We start from the raw sequence: 19,031 nt of genomic DNA on the forward strand, positions 1-19,031 counted from the left end.
GCCTGTCCACCATCTACAAGGCACAGATCAGGAGTGTGATAGAATACCTCCCACCTGCCTGGATAGGTGCAGCTGCAACAAGGCCCAAGAAGCTCGATACCATCAAGGACAAAGAAGCCTGCTTGATCGGCACCCCATCAACCACTTTAAACATTCACTCCCTCCGCCACCGGTGCGCAGTGGCAGCAGTGTGTACCATCTACAAGGTGCACTGCAACACTCGCCAATGCTCCTTCGACAGCACCTTCCAAACCCGCAACTTCTACCACCTAGGAGAACAAAGGCAGCAGACTCATAGGAACACCTCCATCTGTAAGATCCCCGCCATGTCACAGACTATCCTCACTTGGAACTATTTCGCCATTCCTTCACTGTTGCTGGGTCAAAATCCTGGACCTCCCTCCCTAACAGCACTTTGGGTGTACCTACGACAGTAGCAGTTCAAGAAGGCGTTTCACCACCACCTTCTCAATGGAAATTAGGGACGGGCAATAAATGCTCTAATTTCAGGATTACGTCCCATCTTGATTCACCCATCCAAGGTCAGATTTTCAAAGCCCATTGGAAGCAGAAGTAGGTGCGCGCACAATTTGAAGGTTGTGTTCTCTGAGGTCGGCACCATGTCCCTCTATCTCTGAAACGCAAAGCTGTTTTTAAAGGGATGCCGGGAGGGAGGGAACGGCAACCCCGCACGCTTCCAATTAATCGCCTATTGAGCTCTTTGTGGAGGCCAATTAAGACTTGCTTTTCTCACTGGTGAGTGGTAGGAATCTGGAGAAGGACATGAGCCCGCTGGGATCACTTGGGCATCTGGGGTTGGCAGGGGAAGGCCTGGTGAATGCACAAAGTCCAACTGAGGGAGTTCAAATGGGGACAGGCTACTCTGACATTGGACAGAGCAGGCAGGATAAGCTTCAGCAGATGCAACCTTTTGGACAGCAGGAGGCCAAATGAGCACAGCGGGGAGCTGCAAGGGGACAAAGACACTGCCCAAGACATCGGGTCTACCGTCCAAGGGTCAGCTACCTGTAAATGACAGAGCGTCAGTGCTGTAGGAGGCTGCGCCTATCCAGACAGGTGGCCTCTGATCTTTGTGCTCTGATCCACAATGACTGGAGGCCTCACGGCCCCTTAGCAGTCTCTTAATTGCATCTATCAAGGTGTCCATCGCCCTGAATTTCTATGCAACTGGATCGTTCCAGGGATCAGCTGGTTACCTAGGTGGCATCCCACAGTCGGCAGCTCATGATGCCATCAGGCAGGTCACGGACACCATATTCAGGAGGGCAGGTGACCACATCCATTTTGACACAGATGAGCCTGCGCAGGCGGAGAGAGCATTGGGTTTCGCCTCTATCACTGGATTCCCCCAGGAGCAGGGCATCATCAGTTGTGTCATGTGGCCATAAAGGCACCCAGTGAGATCCATCAACAGGAAGGGGTTCCACTCCCTCAGCGTCCAACTGGTCTGTGACCACAACAAAAGCTTCTTCCATGTGTGCGCTCACTTTCCTGGCAACTGCCATGACACCTTCATCTTCTGTTGGTCCAGGCTGCCTCAGATCTTCACTCCATCCTCCAAAGTGCATGTATGGATCCAAGGGAACAAGGGAAACCCCTGACCCCTCTACAGGAGCCCCAGACAATACAACCAATGCCACCTGCTCAGCAGGCCAAACATTGAGCAGGCCATCAGGTTTCTGAAGATGCGATTCCGGTGCCTGGACCGGTTTGGTAGCAACCTCCCATACTCTCCTGCAAGGTCATTGTGGTGGTTTGCTGCACTTTCCATTACATGGCCTTTCAGAGAGGTGTGGACGTTGAGGACAGTGAGGCCCTGGAAGGAGACAGCTTATCGGGGAGGAGCAGGAGATAAGAGAGGGTGGAGCATGGGAGGAAAAAAGTGGGAACATGTTTTAACAGAGGGAAAAAATGTACAAGGGACAATATAATATGTACACTCAAACAGTAAAGTTTAAAAGCAACTTTGAATAACTGGCTGGTGCAATGTGTTAGCTACCTGTCCTTTCATCTCTGCCATATGGGTTTGAATACAGCCCAGATCATTGGGATAAAAATTTTCCTTCATTGCTGGTTGGAATCCTATGTGAAGAAAGTTCGGGCAATCTGAAGCCAAATCCAGGGCATGCACCCATGCAACAGAATTGCCTTAATTTTGCACTACATGGGCAGTTTCACTCAAAGCCACAAGGATGGATGGTATGAGAAGTGGAAAAGCCACATTGAAGAATTAGGGATACTGTTCTGAGAGTAAAAGAACAAATTTGAATTTATATAGCTCCTCAGGGTGTCCCAGAGCATCTTACAGCCAGTGGAGTACTTTTGAAATGTATTCACTGTTATAACAGTGGCCTATAAAGGGTGGCACAGTGGCGCAGTGGTTAGCACTGCAGCCTCACAACTCCAGCGACCCGGGTTCAGTTCTGGGTACTGTCTGTGCAGAGATTGCAAGTTCTCCCGGTGACCGTGTGAGTTTCTGCTGGATGCTCCAGTTTCCTCCCACAGCCAAAGACCTGCAGGTTGATAGGTAAATTGGCCATTGTAAATTACACCCTAGTGTAAGTAGGTGGTTGGAGAATTGAGGGAAGGTGGGGATGTGGTAGATAATATGGGATTAATGTAGGATTAGTATAAATGGGTGGTTGATGGTTGGCACAGACTAGGTGGGCCGAAGGGCCTGTTTCAGTGCTGTATCTCTCTATGACTCTATAAATAGAGCTGGGACTAATTACATGGCAGTCAATTTGCACACAGCAAGGTCCTATTAACAATCCTGTCAGACCAACTAAATAATCTGCTTATAAAAACAAAAAATGCTGGAACTACTCAGCAGGTCTGAAAGGTCACTGACCTGAAATGTTAACTCTGCTTCTCTCTCCACAGATGTTGCCAGACCTGCTGACTATTTCCAGCATTTTTTGTTTTTATTTCAGATTTCCAGCATCTACAGTATTTTGCTTTTATTATATTATTATAAATAATCTTCTTGTCATGTTTATTGAGGGATAAATGCTGGCCAGATACTGAGAAAACCCGTACCCGCTGCTCCCTGCCTCCGCTCTACTATACCCTCCACAAGTTGCTGTTCATATAGTGCCATGGGACCTTTTACGTCCACCTGAGAGGGCAGGCCTTCGTTTAACGTCTCATCAGAAAGATGACACCTCTAAAGTACAGTATTCCTTCAGGTACTGCGTTGAATTATCAGCCTAGTTTTTTGTGCTGAATTCCCTGGAGTGAGGTGTGATCCCACAACTTGGCAACTCAAAGGCAAGAGAGCCAAGATTGAGACCTGAAGGTAGTGTTAATGCACATTGTTGGGGCACAGTAAAGGACATTTTATTCTGAATCTGACTTTGGGGTGCTTGATGCTGACCCAGAATGTGAAAAGTAGAAAAATGCTACACTTACATCCCTTACCTTTAGCAGAAGAATTCATAAAATAAGCACTGTATTTATTATCAAAAAAATCCCTGAATCAGTAAGGTATCTTCCAGAGGAACTAAGATGTAACGAGATTATGATTCTATGGGAGAGTGGGACTAGCTAAATTGCTCTTGGAGAGAGCTGGCACAGGCTCGACTGGCCAAATGGCCTCCTTCTGTGCTGTGACCATTCTATGTATCTATGTTTCTATCATTCTGGTGAGCCTGCACTTCATCCCGTCCAAGGCCAACATAACGTTCCTGAGGTGTGGTCCCTAAAACTGAAGACTGACCAAGGCTCTCAATACAGCTGATGCATAATTTCATACCATTTGTAATCCAGCTACCTTGAGATAAAGGCCAAAATTTCATTAGTGTTTTTGATTGCTTTTCATCCTTGTCTGCTAGCTTTAAATGATTTATATTTGGACTCCCAAATCTATTTGTTCCTCTACAGTTCCGATTCTCTCACCAGTTAGGAAATAACACAGATTTTTCTTTCCTGGGTCCAAAGTCAATGATCTCACTTTGTTTTGCCCACTCACTTTATCTATTTCCCATTGAAACTTCCTACTGCGATCTGCACTACTAACTGTCCCTCCGAATTTAGTGTCATCTGCAAACTCGGATATACAATTCTATATTCCTCCATCCAAGTCATGAATAAATAATGAAAAGTTGAGGCGGCAGAACAGATCCCTGGGGAACACTACTTGTCATATCCTGCCAATCTGAGCGTATTTCTCACTCTGTCTCCCAACTTCCAACCACTTTTTTTAACCACACCAAAAGGCTACCTCTAATTCTTTGCACTCTAATTTTTCCTAATACACTACAAAAAGTTCTCCATTGATTGTAAAATGCTTTGGGACATCCAGAGGTCATACAAGAATTAAAAGTGCAAATCCTTACCTTTTCCTTACTGGCAAACACCAATTTCGCTTCTATATTTTTTTTAAAAAGCCCTTCATAGATATATCTTTTTAGTTAACCAAATATGGCTTCACTACACCACCATTTTTGTGCTCTTGCTGAAGAAAGCAGACCCAAAACGTTCCCTTCAAAAAATCATTGTAGAATTAGACAGTAATGTGGAAGAGCTAATAATATAGTTGAATATTATAGTAACATATGTATTTAAATGTGAATAATAACACTTTGTTATGTATAATCAGTATAAAATATAATGATGACTATTTTCTGTTTTTAGTGGTGCTACTTCAGTGGTATATCAATGCAGACAGAAGGGAACTGAGAAGCCTTTTGCTGTGAAAGTGCTGAAGAAAACTGTGAGTCTTTACTGTGTATAGGCAAGAAATGCCATTATATCTTGGGTTAATACAGCAGAAGGTTTTATTTGCAGGAAGCATTGAGACAGGTATAAAATAAAACAGGAAAAAGCAAGACCAGGAAAGGAAATGTCCATCGTTGGAATTCTTTTCAGTTGTGAACTGTATTAATCTATGGTATTTAATTCAGCTTAAAATGCCAGATTGCTTTGTTTAAATTACAAATCCATGCATGCATTTCCTGATATTGTAACTACATATACCGATTTCTGTTTAAAGCGGCATCTCCCTTAACTGCTGTATTAAAAGCGAATCCCCAGGTGGATAATAGAAATTGATGATTAATTGAGAGTTCCACTGAATTCAACTTTGATAAAGTGGTACAAAAATAAATTCTACAATCTAACAGTTCTATTTGTCTACATGAATTATAGCTTTTGAATTATGACATACAGTTACTATTCTTTTGTGCTTGTACCTCAAGTTTGGGAAATTACTCTCTGAAAGCATTAGAAATGGATATATCAAGACTGATTTTCCTTCTTCCCCTTGGCCTGGTCATATGAAGCATATGTTGAGGTGGGTGGGCATAACATTTGAGATCTACTTCTGGGTACTCCTTGTTTGAGTTCCCTCAGCAAGGCGCTGCTAAGTTGCTTCTGCTTATTTGTATGGAATTAGAATGCTTGTACCCGACAATGTTCAAGGACTTGAGAGAGGAAAGGAAGGTTGGAGATGACATGGTAGTTTGCCAGGACAGAAGGATCAAGGTAGAGAAGATGTTTCCATTTGTGGAGGAGACAAAAACTAGGGTCCATAAATCTAAGTTAATCACTAATAAATCCAATAAGGAATTCAGGAGAAATCTCTTTACCTAGAGAGAGGTAAAAATGTGCATCTTGATACCATGAAGAGTAGTTTAGGCGAATAGCATCAATGCATTTAAGGGGAAGCTGGATAAACACAGAGGGAGAAAGGAATAGAAGGATATGTTGATAGGTTGAGAGGAGTCTCTTATGGAGCATAAATACCACCATGGACAGTTGGGCTGAATGGCCTGTTTCTGTTCTGTACATTCTATGTAAATTAATGAAACAACGACCTACACTTCACAAATCTGCATTGACTCTCTTTGATCATCTCATACTTCCTAAGTGTTCAATCATTCTGTCTCTGATGATAGATTCCAGTAATTTCCCCACAACTGCTATTAAACTGATAGATCTTAAATGATGGAATGACATTTGCAATCCAAAGGCTTATTTCCTGAATCTTGAAGACAACTTTATAAAATTAAGATTATTGCTCTTGCAATTTCTTCCACTTATTTACTTTATTATTATGGGGTAGAAACCATCATGTCCGAGAGATTTGTCTATCTTGTGTCCCATTATATTCATCCATTTTTTACCTATATTAAATCCACTAACTTACTTTTTGGTTCTCTTACACCATTGGTATTTTGTCCACTCCCTGACACAAAAGGGCTGGATTTTATTTCAGCGATGGGGGCCCTGGGGATGGGCTGGAAGGCGGTGGGGGGGAAACACCTCGGCCCTTTATCACCATCCTGGCTGAATTAATTGAACTGCCCGCCGTTGGGGATGCTGTCTCCTTTAAGGGACAAGATCCCATGCCCAAGAGCTGCTGGCCAATCAGAGGGTTGGCAGCTCAACAGTCCCAGCAGCGCCACCAGGAGCAGGGGCCACTGCAGGTACTGTAGGCAGCCTGCAGCAGCGAAGATGGAAGAGGCCCTGGGAGCAAGGTAAGTGGGGTCGGGGTCACCGGGGCCAATGAGGCAGGCCCTGGAAAGGGGGTGGGGAGTGGATGGTGAGGGTGGGAGAGGTCTTGCCACAGGGGCAGCTATCACTGCTGGGGTGGGGGGGGGGTCCTCCATGGGCTCTGGATTTCCCCTAAAGAAGGGACCCTCCTCCCCCCCCCACCCGCCCCGAGCCCACTGGGAGGCCACCAGGTCTCAGCTGATGGTGTTTCCATGCGGCTGTGGGCCCCTTTTGGCATTGGCTAAATGCCAACAGAGGCAGCTACTTAAATTGCTTAATTGGCCTCTCAGCAGACTTGCCGTCCAATACGGTGCCTGCTGCAGACAAATGGCATGCCTAAACCACCTCATGCCATTTTGTCTGCCTCCTGCCTTGCCTCACAGCCCATCTTCGAGGGGCTGATAAAATCCAGCCCAAAGTACTGACATAGCAAATATGCCATTTCCCTATTATTAGCGCCGTACCAAATTCATTGCCATGAAAAATGTGTCATGGACCGTGAAATCTCAGGTCCTCCGTGAAATCTCGGATTCTCCATGAAATTGACCATTTTGCGAACTCAGCACATTTTGCTGATTGACACAAGGCTCAACTCTCTGGTGGATGAGGGAGGGCTTCCATTGCAGTTTTGAGAGATGCAGTCTCAAGTATCAACAGACAAGTGAGAATGCCAGAAAGATGCAAATCAAAAACTGCTGCAGCCATTACTGCAGCACGTTGAGTGAAAGAATTTGGAAGCCAAATTCTACATGCTGATGGCATGTTTTGTACAAGCTACAATGTTTGATTGGATCACACACGGCAGCAACGGTTCAGTGCCACTCAGAGTCCGAAAGCCATCGCTGCAGAAAGAGAGCATCTGACACCATACTGCTGGAAAACGGTCACGCAAAAAAAAAGCAACTATTTAATATCATTTTAAGGAGTCAACAGAGAACTCAAAATCATCAGTTGGTTGCAATGGAACTTATGGATGCTTTTGCAAGCGCTAACCTACCATTGGAAAAACCTGATCACCCAAAGCTGTGGGTATTCATTTAACATAATGTGCAAAATGGTGGTTGCTTGCTAAGTGCAAATAACTACGACAGGACTACCTTCGAAAGGTTTTTGCTACATATTGTGAGGACAATTCCAACAAACTCTGTGGACCCAGAGAGAGCTGTGTCTAAACACAGCACAGAGACAGGGAATGAAGAGACAGTGGTAGGTTGCTCCAGGCTCAAATTCAGCCACTGACTTCAGTGAGTACAGAATGTGATCTGTTTATTGTCAGCTTTTTACAATAGTTTTTGAGTATACAGTAAGTGCCATTTGAAATCAGAAACATCCTTTGTCTTTTTTTGTTTTAAAAAGATCCTTTTCATGGTTTGTTGCAACACCATAAAATTTACGATTCAAATATGTGAAATTGTGAAATTCACGATTCTTAAAATGCTGTGACCATGAAATTTGTAAAATTTGACAGTGAATTTGGTAGGGCTGTACTTATTATCTACTATAGACTCGCAAGCATCTGTCTTTAGTGGCCCACATCTTTCTCTTGATATATTTAGAAACATTTTTGCTGTTAGCGTTGATATCTCTTGCACTTTGTTCATATTTTCTTTTTGCATTGTTACTATTAGAATTAGAACATTACAGCGCAGTACAGGCCCTTCGGCCCTCGATGTTGCGCCGACCTGTGAAACCATCTGACCTACACTATTCCATTTTCATCCATATGTCTATCCAATGACCACTTAAATGCCCTTAAAGTTGGCGAGTCTACTACTGTTGCAGGCAGGGCGTTCCACGCCCCTACTACTCTCTGCGTAAAGAAACTACCTCTGACATCTGTCCTATATCTTTCACCCCTCAACTTAAAGCTATGTCCCCTCGTGTTTGCCATCATCCGAGGAAAAAGACTCTCACTATCCACCCTATCTAACCCTCTGATTATCTTGTATGTCTCTATTAAGTCACCTCTCCTCCTCCTTCTCTCTAACGAAAACAACCCCAAGTCCCTCAGCCTTTCCTCGTAAGACCTTCCCTCCATACCAGGCAACATCCTAGTAAATCTCCTCTGCACCCTTTCCAAAGCTTCCACATCCTTCCTATAATGCGGTGACCAGAACTGCACGCAATACTCAAGGTGCGGCCTCACCAGAGTTTTGTACAGCTGCATCATGACCTCGTGGCTCCGAAACTCGATCCCCCTACTAATAAAAGCTAACACACCATATGCCTTCTTAACAGCCCTATTAACCTGGGTAGCAACTTTCAGGGATTTATGTACCTGCTCATCTACACTACCAAGAATCTTTCCATTAGCCCAGTACTCTGCATTGCTGTTACTCCTTCCAAAGTGAATCACCTCACACTTCTCCGCATTAAACTCCATTTGCCATCTCTCAGCCCAGCTCTGCAGCCTGTCTATGTCCCTCTGTACCCTACAACACCCTTCGACACTATCCACAACTCCACCGACCTTCGTGTCATCCGCAAATTTACTAACCCACCCTTCTACACCCTCATCCAGGTCATTTATAAAAATGACAAACAGCAGTGGCCCCAAAACAGAACCTTGCGGTACACCACTAGTAACTAAACTCCAGGATGAATATTTGCCATCAACCACCACCCTCTGTCTTCTTTCAGCTAGCCAATTTCTGATCCAAAGCTCTAAATCACCTTCAACCCCATACTTCCGTATTTTCTGCAATAGCCTACCGTGGGGAACCTTATCAAACGCCTTACTGAAATCCATATACACCACATCCACGGCTTTACCCTCATCCACCTGTTTGGTCACCTTCTCGAAAAACTCAATAAGGTTTGTGAGGCACGACCTACCTTTCACAAAACCGTGCTGACTATCGCAAATGAACTTATTCTTTTCAAGATGATTATAAATCCTATCTCTTATAACCTTTTCCAACATTTTACCCACAACCGAAGTAAGGCTCACATGTCTATAATTACCAGGGCTGTCTCTACTCCCCTTCTTGAACAAGGGGACAACATTTGCTATCCTCCAGTCTTCCGGCACTACTCCTGTCGACAATGACGACATAAAGATCAACAACAACGGCTCTGCAATCTCCTCCCTGGCTTCCCAGAGAATCCTAGGATAAATCCCATCTGGCCCAGGGGACTTATCTATTTTCACTCTTTCCAAAATTGCTAACACCTCCTCCTTGTGAATCTCAATCCCATCTAGCCTAGTAGGCTGTATCTCAGTAATCTCCTCGACAACATTTTCTTTCTCTACTGTAAATACTGACGAAAAATATTCATTTAACGCTTCCCCTATCTCCTCTGATTCCGCACACAACTTCCCACTACTATCCTTGATTGGCCCTGTTCTAACTCTTATCATTCTTTTATTCCTGATATACTTATAGAAAGCCTTAGGGTTTTCTTTGATCCTATCCGCCAATGACTTCTCGTGTCCTCTCCTTGCTCTTCTTAGCCCTCCCTTTAGATCCTTCCTGGCTAGCTTGTAACTCTCAAGCGCCCTAACTGAGCCTTCACATCTCATCCTAACATAAGCCGCCCTCTTCCTCTTGACAAGCGCTTCAACTTCTTGAGTAAACCACGGCTCCCTCGCTCGACAACTTCCTCCCTGCCTGACAGGTACATACTTATCAAGGACACGCATTAGCTGCTCCTTTAATAAGCTCCACATTTCGTTTGTGCCCATCCCCTGCAGTTTCCTTCCCCATCCTACACATCCTAAATCTTGCCTAATCGCGTCATAATTTCCTTTCCCCCAGCTATAATTCTTGCCCTGCGGTATATACCTGTCCCTGCCCATCGCTAAGGTAAACCTAACCGAATTGTGATCACTATCGCCAAAGTGCTCACCTCCATCTAAATCGAACACCTGGCCGGGTTCATTACCCAGTACCAAATCCAATGTGGCATCGCCCCTGGTTGGCCTGTCCACATACTGTGTCAGAAAACCCTCCTGCACACACTGGACAAAAACCGACCCATCTAAAGTACTCGAACTATAGTATTTCCAGTCAATATTTGGAAAGTTAAAGTCCCCCATAACCACTACCCTGTTACTCTCGCTCCTGTCGAGAATCATCTTCGCTATCCTTTCCTCTACATCTCTGGAACTATTTGGAGGTCTATAGAAAACTCCCAACAGGGTGACCTCTCCTCTCCTGTTTCTAACCTTGGCCCATACTACCTCAGTAGACGAGTCCTCAAACGTCCTTTCTGCCGCTGTAATACTTTCCTTGATTAACAATGCCACACCCCCCCCCCTCTTTTACCCTCTTCTCTGTTCTTACTGAAACATCTAAATCCCGGAACCTGCAACATCCATTCCTGCCCCTGCTCTACCCATGTCTCTGAAATGGCCACAACATCAGGATCCCAGGTACCAACCCATGCTGCAAGCTCACCCACCTTATTCCGGATGCTCCTGGCGTTGAAGTAGACACACTTTAAACCAAGTTCTTGCTTGCCAGTGCCCTCTTGCGTCCCTGTAACCTTATCCCCTACCTCACTACTCTCAACAGCCTGTACACTGGAACTACAATTTAGGTTCCCATTCCCCTGCTGATTTAGTTTAAACCCCCCCGAAGAGCACTAACAAATCTCCCCCCCAGGATATTGGTACCCCTCTGGTTCAGGTGAAGACCATCCTGTTTGTAGAGGTCCCACCTACCCCAGAAAGAGCCCCAATTATCCAGGAAACCAAATTCTTTACATTCCTTTGTTTCTTTTTGTCGCTGACCCAGTCCGCTGTATTTCCACTTTCTCTTGCATTTGTCGTAAGCCTTTCCTTTTAACTTGATACAGTCTGTTACCTCATTTGTTGACCATGATGCTTAACTATGCAAGTGGAGCCTTTGTCGTTTAGGGGTGCGTACTCGTCTTTTTTTGTACCAAATACTTTGAATACTTCACACTGTTTGTAGGTCAGTTCATTTCTCATCCCTTCAACGTTTTCCTTTCTTTAATTTAAAATCTTAGTTTGAAACTCTCTTCTGGCTCTCAAATATAATATCAAATTCAATCATTTTATCATCACTATTTTCAGGATGTTACCTTACTATCAGATTGTTAATTAATTTTATAAAGTATAGATATGGAGGTTTATAATATTTATAATTAAGCTTTTGTTTTAATCCATATTTTTCTTCTCATACACAATTTTATAATTATTACTTATTTCCTGTCAAAAGCATCATGTAAGAAATTATGAAATGTATTCATTTTATATCCCTTGATTGTGTGACTACATCCTTTTGGTAGTTATATACAATCAGCTAATATAAAATGATATCTGTAGTAGATACTGTAGTCATTGAGAGCACGCTAGGGGCCTCTATCTTCCTTGCTAAAGCTGATTAAGTCCAGTGTTGGATTGTTATATCACTCCCACACTCCCATTTACCTAAAAGTACTACTTTTTCTTGTTAAAAGAACATTTGCGAGAGATAGTATGAATTGAATTAAATTTAAAACGGTGTATTAATCTGAGATATTATGAGAGAAGGTGAATAATTTTTATGTCCGTTATGCCTTGTGATGCTTTTTTTGTGTCAGGTGTACATTAACAATGGGTTCCAGGGAGGATGCAGAAAGCTTCTATTTGAAATGCCCATATGATATTATGACCATTATGCTAGTACCATGTCAAATGGTAATTCTGTAAGGGGCATCCTATGTAATTACAGAGCACTAAAGGATTAGTTACAGGAGAAAGTTCTTTCAAAGGACACATTAAAGCATTGACTTACGTTTATGTAGTATCCTTAATGTCCCACCTTAGGACATAATAAGGACATTTCTGCACTATTTTTCTTATTTTGTTTTTCTGCCACTTAGGTTTTCATAGGTCTGTGGTAATTGCTTTGCAGCTTTGTTCCCCCTACAGTTTCCCCTAGATAGTCTTGCCACCAATATGTTTCTCATTGAGAAACCAGAACATGTGGCCATTTAGGAGGAGGAAGAGAAAAAGTAGTGGTAGGCACCAAGCTGCATCAGCGATGTTTGGTGCCCATCCTACAGAACCTTTTCATTATTTGTTTTTGGGATGTGGGCAAAGCTGGCAAAGCAATTTTTCTTACCCAAGAGTCAACCCATATTGTGGGAACCTGAGTCACATGTAGGCCAAGCCAGGCAGGGGTGGCAGCTTTCCTTAATATAAACAGATAATGCTGGAAATATTCAGCAGGTCAGGTAGCATCTGTGAAGGAAGAAAAAAGAGTTAATGGGCTAAATTTTTACTTACTTGACCTGCCACGTTTCAGGTCTGTGACCCTTCATCAGAATCAGGTTCCCTTCGTTAAAGGACATTGGTGAGTCAGTTGGGTTTGTACAAACATACTTTCATGGTTGTTCTATTTATTTTTTTTATTTTTTTATTTATTTTTATTTTATTTAGAGATACAGCACTGAAACAGGCCCTTCGGCCCACCGAGTCTGCGCCGACCATCAACCACCCATTTATACTAATCCTACACTAATTCCATATTCCTACCACATCCCCACCTGTCCCTCTATTTCTCTACCACCTACCTATACTGGGAGCAATTTATAATGGCCAATTTACCTATCAACCTGCAAGTCTTTGGCATGTGGGAGGAAACCAGAGCACCCGGAGGAAACCCACGCAGACACAGGGAGAACTTGCAAACTCCACACAGGCAGTCCCCAGAATTGAACCCGGGTCGCTGGAGCTGTGAGGCTGCGGTGCTAACCACTGCGCCACTGTGCCGCCCATTATCTACCTTAATGCTTTGCAAGACACCCATCACCTCCTCCTTTTTGATAACAACATGACCCAGACTATCTACACTCCCTTCCCTAGACTTATCATCCACCAAGTCCTTCTCTTTGGTGAATACTGATGCAAAGTACTCATTTAGTACCTCGCCCATTTCTCTTGCTCCACACATAGATTCCCTCCTCTGTCCTTGAGTGGGCCAACCCTTTTCCTGGCTACCCTCTTGCTCTTTATATACGTATAAAAAACCTTGGGATTCTCCTTAATCCTTTTTGCCAATGACTTTTCATGACTCCTTTTAACCCTCCTGACCCCTTGCTTAAGTTCCTTCCTACTTTCTTTATATTCCTCAAGGGATTTATCTGTTCCCAGCCTTCCAGCCCTTACGAATGCTTCCTATTTCTTTTTGACTAGGCTCAGAATATCCCTCGTTATCCAAGGTTCCCGAAACTTGCCAACTTATCCTTCTTCCTGACAGGAACATGCCGGTCCTGGATTCTAATCAACTAACGTTTGAAAGACCTTTACATGCCAGATGTTGATTTACCCTCAAACAGCTGCCCCCAATCTAAATTCTGCAGTTCCTGCCTAATATTGTTATAATTAGCCTTCCCCCAATTTAGTACTTTCACTCGAGGACTACTCTTATCCAGTATAAAGGAAAGTTGATAAATGCTTTCGACACACTTGTGCATAAATTCATTGTTACAGTGTTAATAAGAAGCTGAATCCCAAATAGGTTTACAGTCTTCATCTGTCTTATCAGGAATATTTAAAGCTAGAAATGCTAAGAAGGGTGCAAAAGAGGGAACCCTCCTTTCGCCTGTATTATTAGCATCACTATAGATTCTCTGTTGTGCACCTTGGTGAAGGATGGCTCGGGTTTTTTGAGTAAACCAATTGGAACTGAAGGATAAGCTTACTGCCCTTACTTTTGCTGGTGATTTTTGCTCTCATGTGTGATTCACATTTAGGAATGGCCCACAATTTGAGAATATGGCAATCCTTTAGCAATAACTCAACATCAAGAAGACTGCAGCATTTCATTTAATACAAGATTTTTCTGTCTAACTCCAAGGAGTAGATACAGGGAATCAAAGGGGCATAATAAAATTAGCGTTAGGCCATTTAGGAGAAAAATCAGAAAGCAATTTTTCACATAAAGGGTCGTAGAGATCTGGAATTCTCTCCCCCAAAAGGCTGTGAATGGTAGGACAATTGAAGCTTTCAAGACTAAGATGGATAGATCTTTGTTAGGCAAGGGTATGAAGGGATATGGAACAAAAGTGGGTAAATGGATTTGAGGTGCAGATCAACCATGCTCTAATTGAATGGTGTAGCAGTTTGAGGAAGTGAGTGGCTTATGTTATGAAAACCCACATGCCAAATGGAAAGTATTAATTTACCAATTGGAACTTTGCCTGAGACCTTTGCTGGAAATTCTCACAAATAACTTCTTTTAAAATGAGTAATCTGGCAGTCAAGATGGCCTCAAAAATATGCTTTCGAAACACCAAAGGATTAGGCGGGAGACAACATGACTGATTCAACTCAGCCAGAACAATGAGGTGCTCTCTGATTAAGTTACCTAAAATGGCTTTGTCAACGCTGTCATCAAGAGCCATCGACACCCATTGACTTTGAAAGAGCCAACCCCTTCCAAGTGTGACTGAACAACTTAAAGTGTGGAGCCTTGAATCTCAAAGAATTTTCCAGAAGGGCCTCACTAACCCAACAAAGAGGTTTGGAAATGCCATGTGACTGCTGTGCAGATTTTGGAGAGGCTAAGCTTTGTCAGTCAGAAAGCAGACAGTAACTGGACGCCATCAAGGGAACAACTTTCTCTCTCTCTCTCCCTCTCTCCAGTAAACATCCAGAGAAGCCTTGGCTGAAACAGCTAAAGTCTCAAACCTACAGGCTAGCACAGCCAGCAACTAGGAGATAAGGATCAAACCCCCTCTTCTGCCTTCCGGAGACTGAGAAGCAAACTTACAACCGTGCACGTGACCCAGTGAGGACTTCAGGACTACAATTTGAACTAAGGACTCTGGGACTGAGATTCAGTATTTAAATTCCATTTATTTCAGACTCTACAACAACTATCCAACTTTGCTTTCCCTCTGTAATCTATTTGTGTGTATCTGTGGTTCTTGTGTGAATATGGGCAAGGATTGGAACTGAGAATAAAATTTTATTTTAATTGATTGGAAAACCTGTCACTTTAAACATAAAAATGAAACAGAAAGGCCTGGAAGCCCTTTAAAAATGGCATCAGCACCTGCGTAGTGGCACCGGATGCCGTTTCCGGGGACGGAGCGCCCGCCCCCCATACATCTTTGGGTGCGGGCAGTCCGCCCCTTCCATGTTAATGAGCTGCTGCGTGAAATATTGCAGCGGCTCCACAATACACATCTCACACCTTTTGAAACTCGTCGCCGAGAGAACTGCCGCGACCTATAAAAATTCAGTCCACAGTTTCGTATTTTTTTTACATGCATAAATAGATGGTAAACAAGAGAAGACTAGAGGGGAAACAGAGACAAAGGGCTGGATTTTACAGTCCCCCTGATGTTGGGATTCATGGCGGGGGGTGTGCCAGAAAATGCCTCTGGCAGAGGCCCACCATGGGCCTCGACACTGGGAAGGCCCAGCCTGATATTGCCGGCAGCGGCGAGGCCTCGTGGCGGTCCCCCTGCCGCTCGCGACGGGACCAAAATCTGCATGTGTAAAACAATGCAAATAAATGCAGTAATCGCTTACCCGCTCCCGCCGTCCGTCCCGCTGTGATATTGGTGCCGGTGGCTGGCACTCCCATGCCTTTGGATCTCCGTCCAGAGAGCCGATGCGGGACACTGGTGGGGAGGGGGGAGCAGGTAAGTATTTCAGTGTGGAAACCGGGTTGGGGGGGGTGGTGGTGGTGGAGAGCGGGATCAAACTAATCAGATTGGTGTCGGGGATGGTGGGAAGGGGTGAAGTTAAAAGTTTATGAACTTTTGTTGGAGGGATGGCCCGATACACAAGGTAAATATTTTAGTGGGGGGAGAGGGCAAGGAATGAATTGTATGGTGATTAGGGTGGGGTAGGAGAGGGGCTAGAAACATTTATTTAATTTTCTTAAATAAATTTTAAATGACTCTCTCTCTTTAAATATTTAAACTAAATGGAAGGGCTCAAAGCCCTTTAAAAATGGCATTGGCACCTGAGGCCATTGCCAGGGATGGGCCTCCCGCCCCCTCCACATCATTGTGGGGGGCGGGAGGATGCGGTTCACCCTGGCCATTTAAATGAGCCGCTCAATATCGCAGTGACTCCGTGACGTGCAGTCTGCATGAGCAGACTGCCATTTTTGAAGCTCGCCAGCGGCAAGCTTGTAAAATCCAGCCCATAGTGAATATTCCCAATATAATTCGTCCAGCTAACCTCAGCAGAAAAGTTAGAAAATGCAAACTTTGTTTTAAAAAAAGTGACGCACACCCAAGCTATGGGATCAACAAATAACATTTTCAGAAATAAAGCGAAGTAATTCCTTGACATAGTAGGCAGCATCCTATTATTGGAAGGTGAAGCAGAACTATTCTCCAGGGGCAATGCAATGCTTTGGCTATCAGGATTTTATAATATTTTTTCCTGGCATATATAACAGATACTGACAACCAGGCAGAGTCAGCACTTTGGCTCGGTGTAATGTTGTCGCAAAGATATTCATAGAATCATACATCACAGAAGGAGGCCAATTGGCCCATTGTACCAGTGTGGCTCTTTGAAAGAGCTATCCAATTAGTCCCACTGCCCTGCTCTTTTCTTACAGCCCTAATTTTTTTTTCCTTTTCAAGTATAAATCCAGAATGGTTAGAGCCAAAGCAGCGATGAGCTTTAGTATATCCACTGGGGAGACTGATATTTTGTTAATCATATCTCATAATTATGCTGTCAGAAAAAATGCTCTAAGTTCATTCCATTTTTCTGCATGCCTGCACTTAAGGAGACGTAGCCAAGAGCAGGTGTCCAAGAATTTTGAGGCACTGTCTGGGCTAACAAAATTTAAACATTTTATTTAATTTATACTGTAGTAAAATTTGTTTATATTTGCCATTGTTTCACAGATAGATAAAAAAATAGTTCGAACTGAAGTAGGAGTTCTACTTCGACTCTCCCACCCCAATATTGTAAGTATGAATTACTATGTTCATCACAATATCTAACTTGTCCATTTACTAATATATTATCCAGGACGAAAACCCTAGTAATTTTTCCCCTTTTTGTGTCAGGAACCTAATGATTTAAAACTTGCAGATATAATATGATATATTTTGAAATGTTTTATATCAATTTTGATTGCTCACAATTGGATAGAAGCACAAATATATTTAGCTATTTTTGTGTCCTTTATGATACAATTGCATATTAACATTAGCATATGGATGCCACGACAGCATTTCAAGTAGGTAACCAGGAGAAGGACAGTTTTCGACTTTATGGTATGTTTCAAACTACTGCTGAATGTTTTCTACTTTTTCTTTTTAAGCAGGCATAAATTTTGTCAGATCTTTGCTCTTCTCTGAAAATGTTGATACACTATGAATTTCAGGTGGTTCGTTGCTAGAACCATAGAAGTGTTACGGCACAAAAGGAGGCCATTCAGCCCAAGGTATCTGCGCTGGCTGAAAAAACTAGCTGCTCAATTTAGTACCAACTTCCGGCACCTGGTCCGTAGCCTTGCAGGTTACAGCACTTCAGGTGCATGTCCAGGTACCTTTTAAATGTTTAGGGTTTCTGCCTCCACCATCGATCCGGGCAGTGAATTCCAGACACCCATCACCCTCTGGGTGAAAAGGTTTTTCCTCATGTCCCCTCTAATCCTTCTACCAATCACCTTAAATCTGTGCCCCCTGGTAATTGACCTCTCCACTAGGGGAAACAGGTCTACAGGCCCCTCATAATTTTGTGCACCTCAATTAAGTCACCCCTCAGCTTCCTCTGTTCTAAGGAAAACAACCCTAGCCTACCCATTCTTTCTTCACAGCTGCAATTTTCAAGCCCTGGCAACATTCTTGTAAATCTCCTCTGTACTCTCTCTAGAGCAATTATGTCCTTCCTGTAATGTGGTGACCAGATCTGTGCACAATACTCCAGCTGTGACCTAACCAGCATTTTATACTGATCCAGCATTACATTCCTGCTTTTGTATTCTATACCTCGGCTGATAAAGGAAAGCATTCCATATGCCTTCTTCACCACTCTATCTACCTGTCCTGCCACCTTCAGGGACCTGTGGACATGCACTCCAAGGTCTCTAACTACTTCTATCCTTCTCAATATCCTCCCATTTATTGTGTATTCCCTTGCTTTGTTTGCCCTCCCCAAATGCATTACCTCACACTCGTCTGGACTGAATTCCATTTGCCACTTTTCCTCCCACTCAACCAAAGCATTGATCTCATTCTGGAGTCTACAGCTATCCTCTTCACCATCAACTACACAGCCAATTTTTGTGTCATCAGCAAATTTCCCAATCATGCCCCCACATTTAGTCCAAATCATTAATATATACCACAAACAGCAAGAGACCCAACACTGAAACCTGTGGAATGCCACTGGAAACCACTTTCCATTGGCAAAAATATCTGTCAACCACTACCCTTTGTTTCTTGTCACTGAACAAATTTTGGATCCAACTTGCCACATTCCCCTGTATCCCATGGGCTTTTATTGTTCTGACCAGTCTGCCATGTAGGACCTTGTCACATGCCTTACTAAAATCCATGTAGACCATATCCACTGC

General features: G+C 43.5%; 1 protein-coding gene across 2 annotated transcripts in view; it reads left to right on the top strand.

Annotated features, from left to right (window-relative positions):
• The window catches only part of camk4 (calcium/calmodulin-dependent protein kinase IV), a 297,761-nt gene that overhangs the window by 86,268 nt on the left and 192,462 nt on the right, over positions 1-19,031 (top strand). For both annotated transcript variants that reach the window (XM_068029815.1, XM_068029817.1), the window contains exons 2-3: positions 4,657-4,735; positions 17,353-17,415. In XM_068029815.1, the coding sequence (XP_067885916.1) occupies positions 4,657-4,735; positions 17,353-17,415 (142 nt within the window). The remainder of the gene's footprint in view (positions 1-4,656; positions 4,736-17,352; positions 17,416-19,031) is intronic.

Source organism: Heterodontus francisci, chromosome 4, assembly GCF_036365525.1.
Source record: "Heterodontus francisci isolate sHetFra1 chromosome 4, sHetFra1.hap1, whole genome shotgun sequence".
In the NCBI taxonomy this organism is placed as follows: Eukaryota; Metazoa; Chordata; class Chondrichthyes; order Heterodontiformes; family Heterodontidae; genus Heterodontus; species Heterodontus francisci.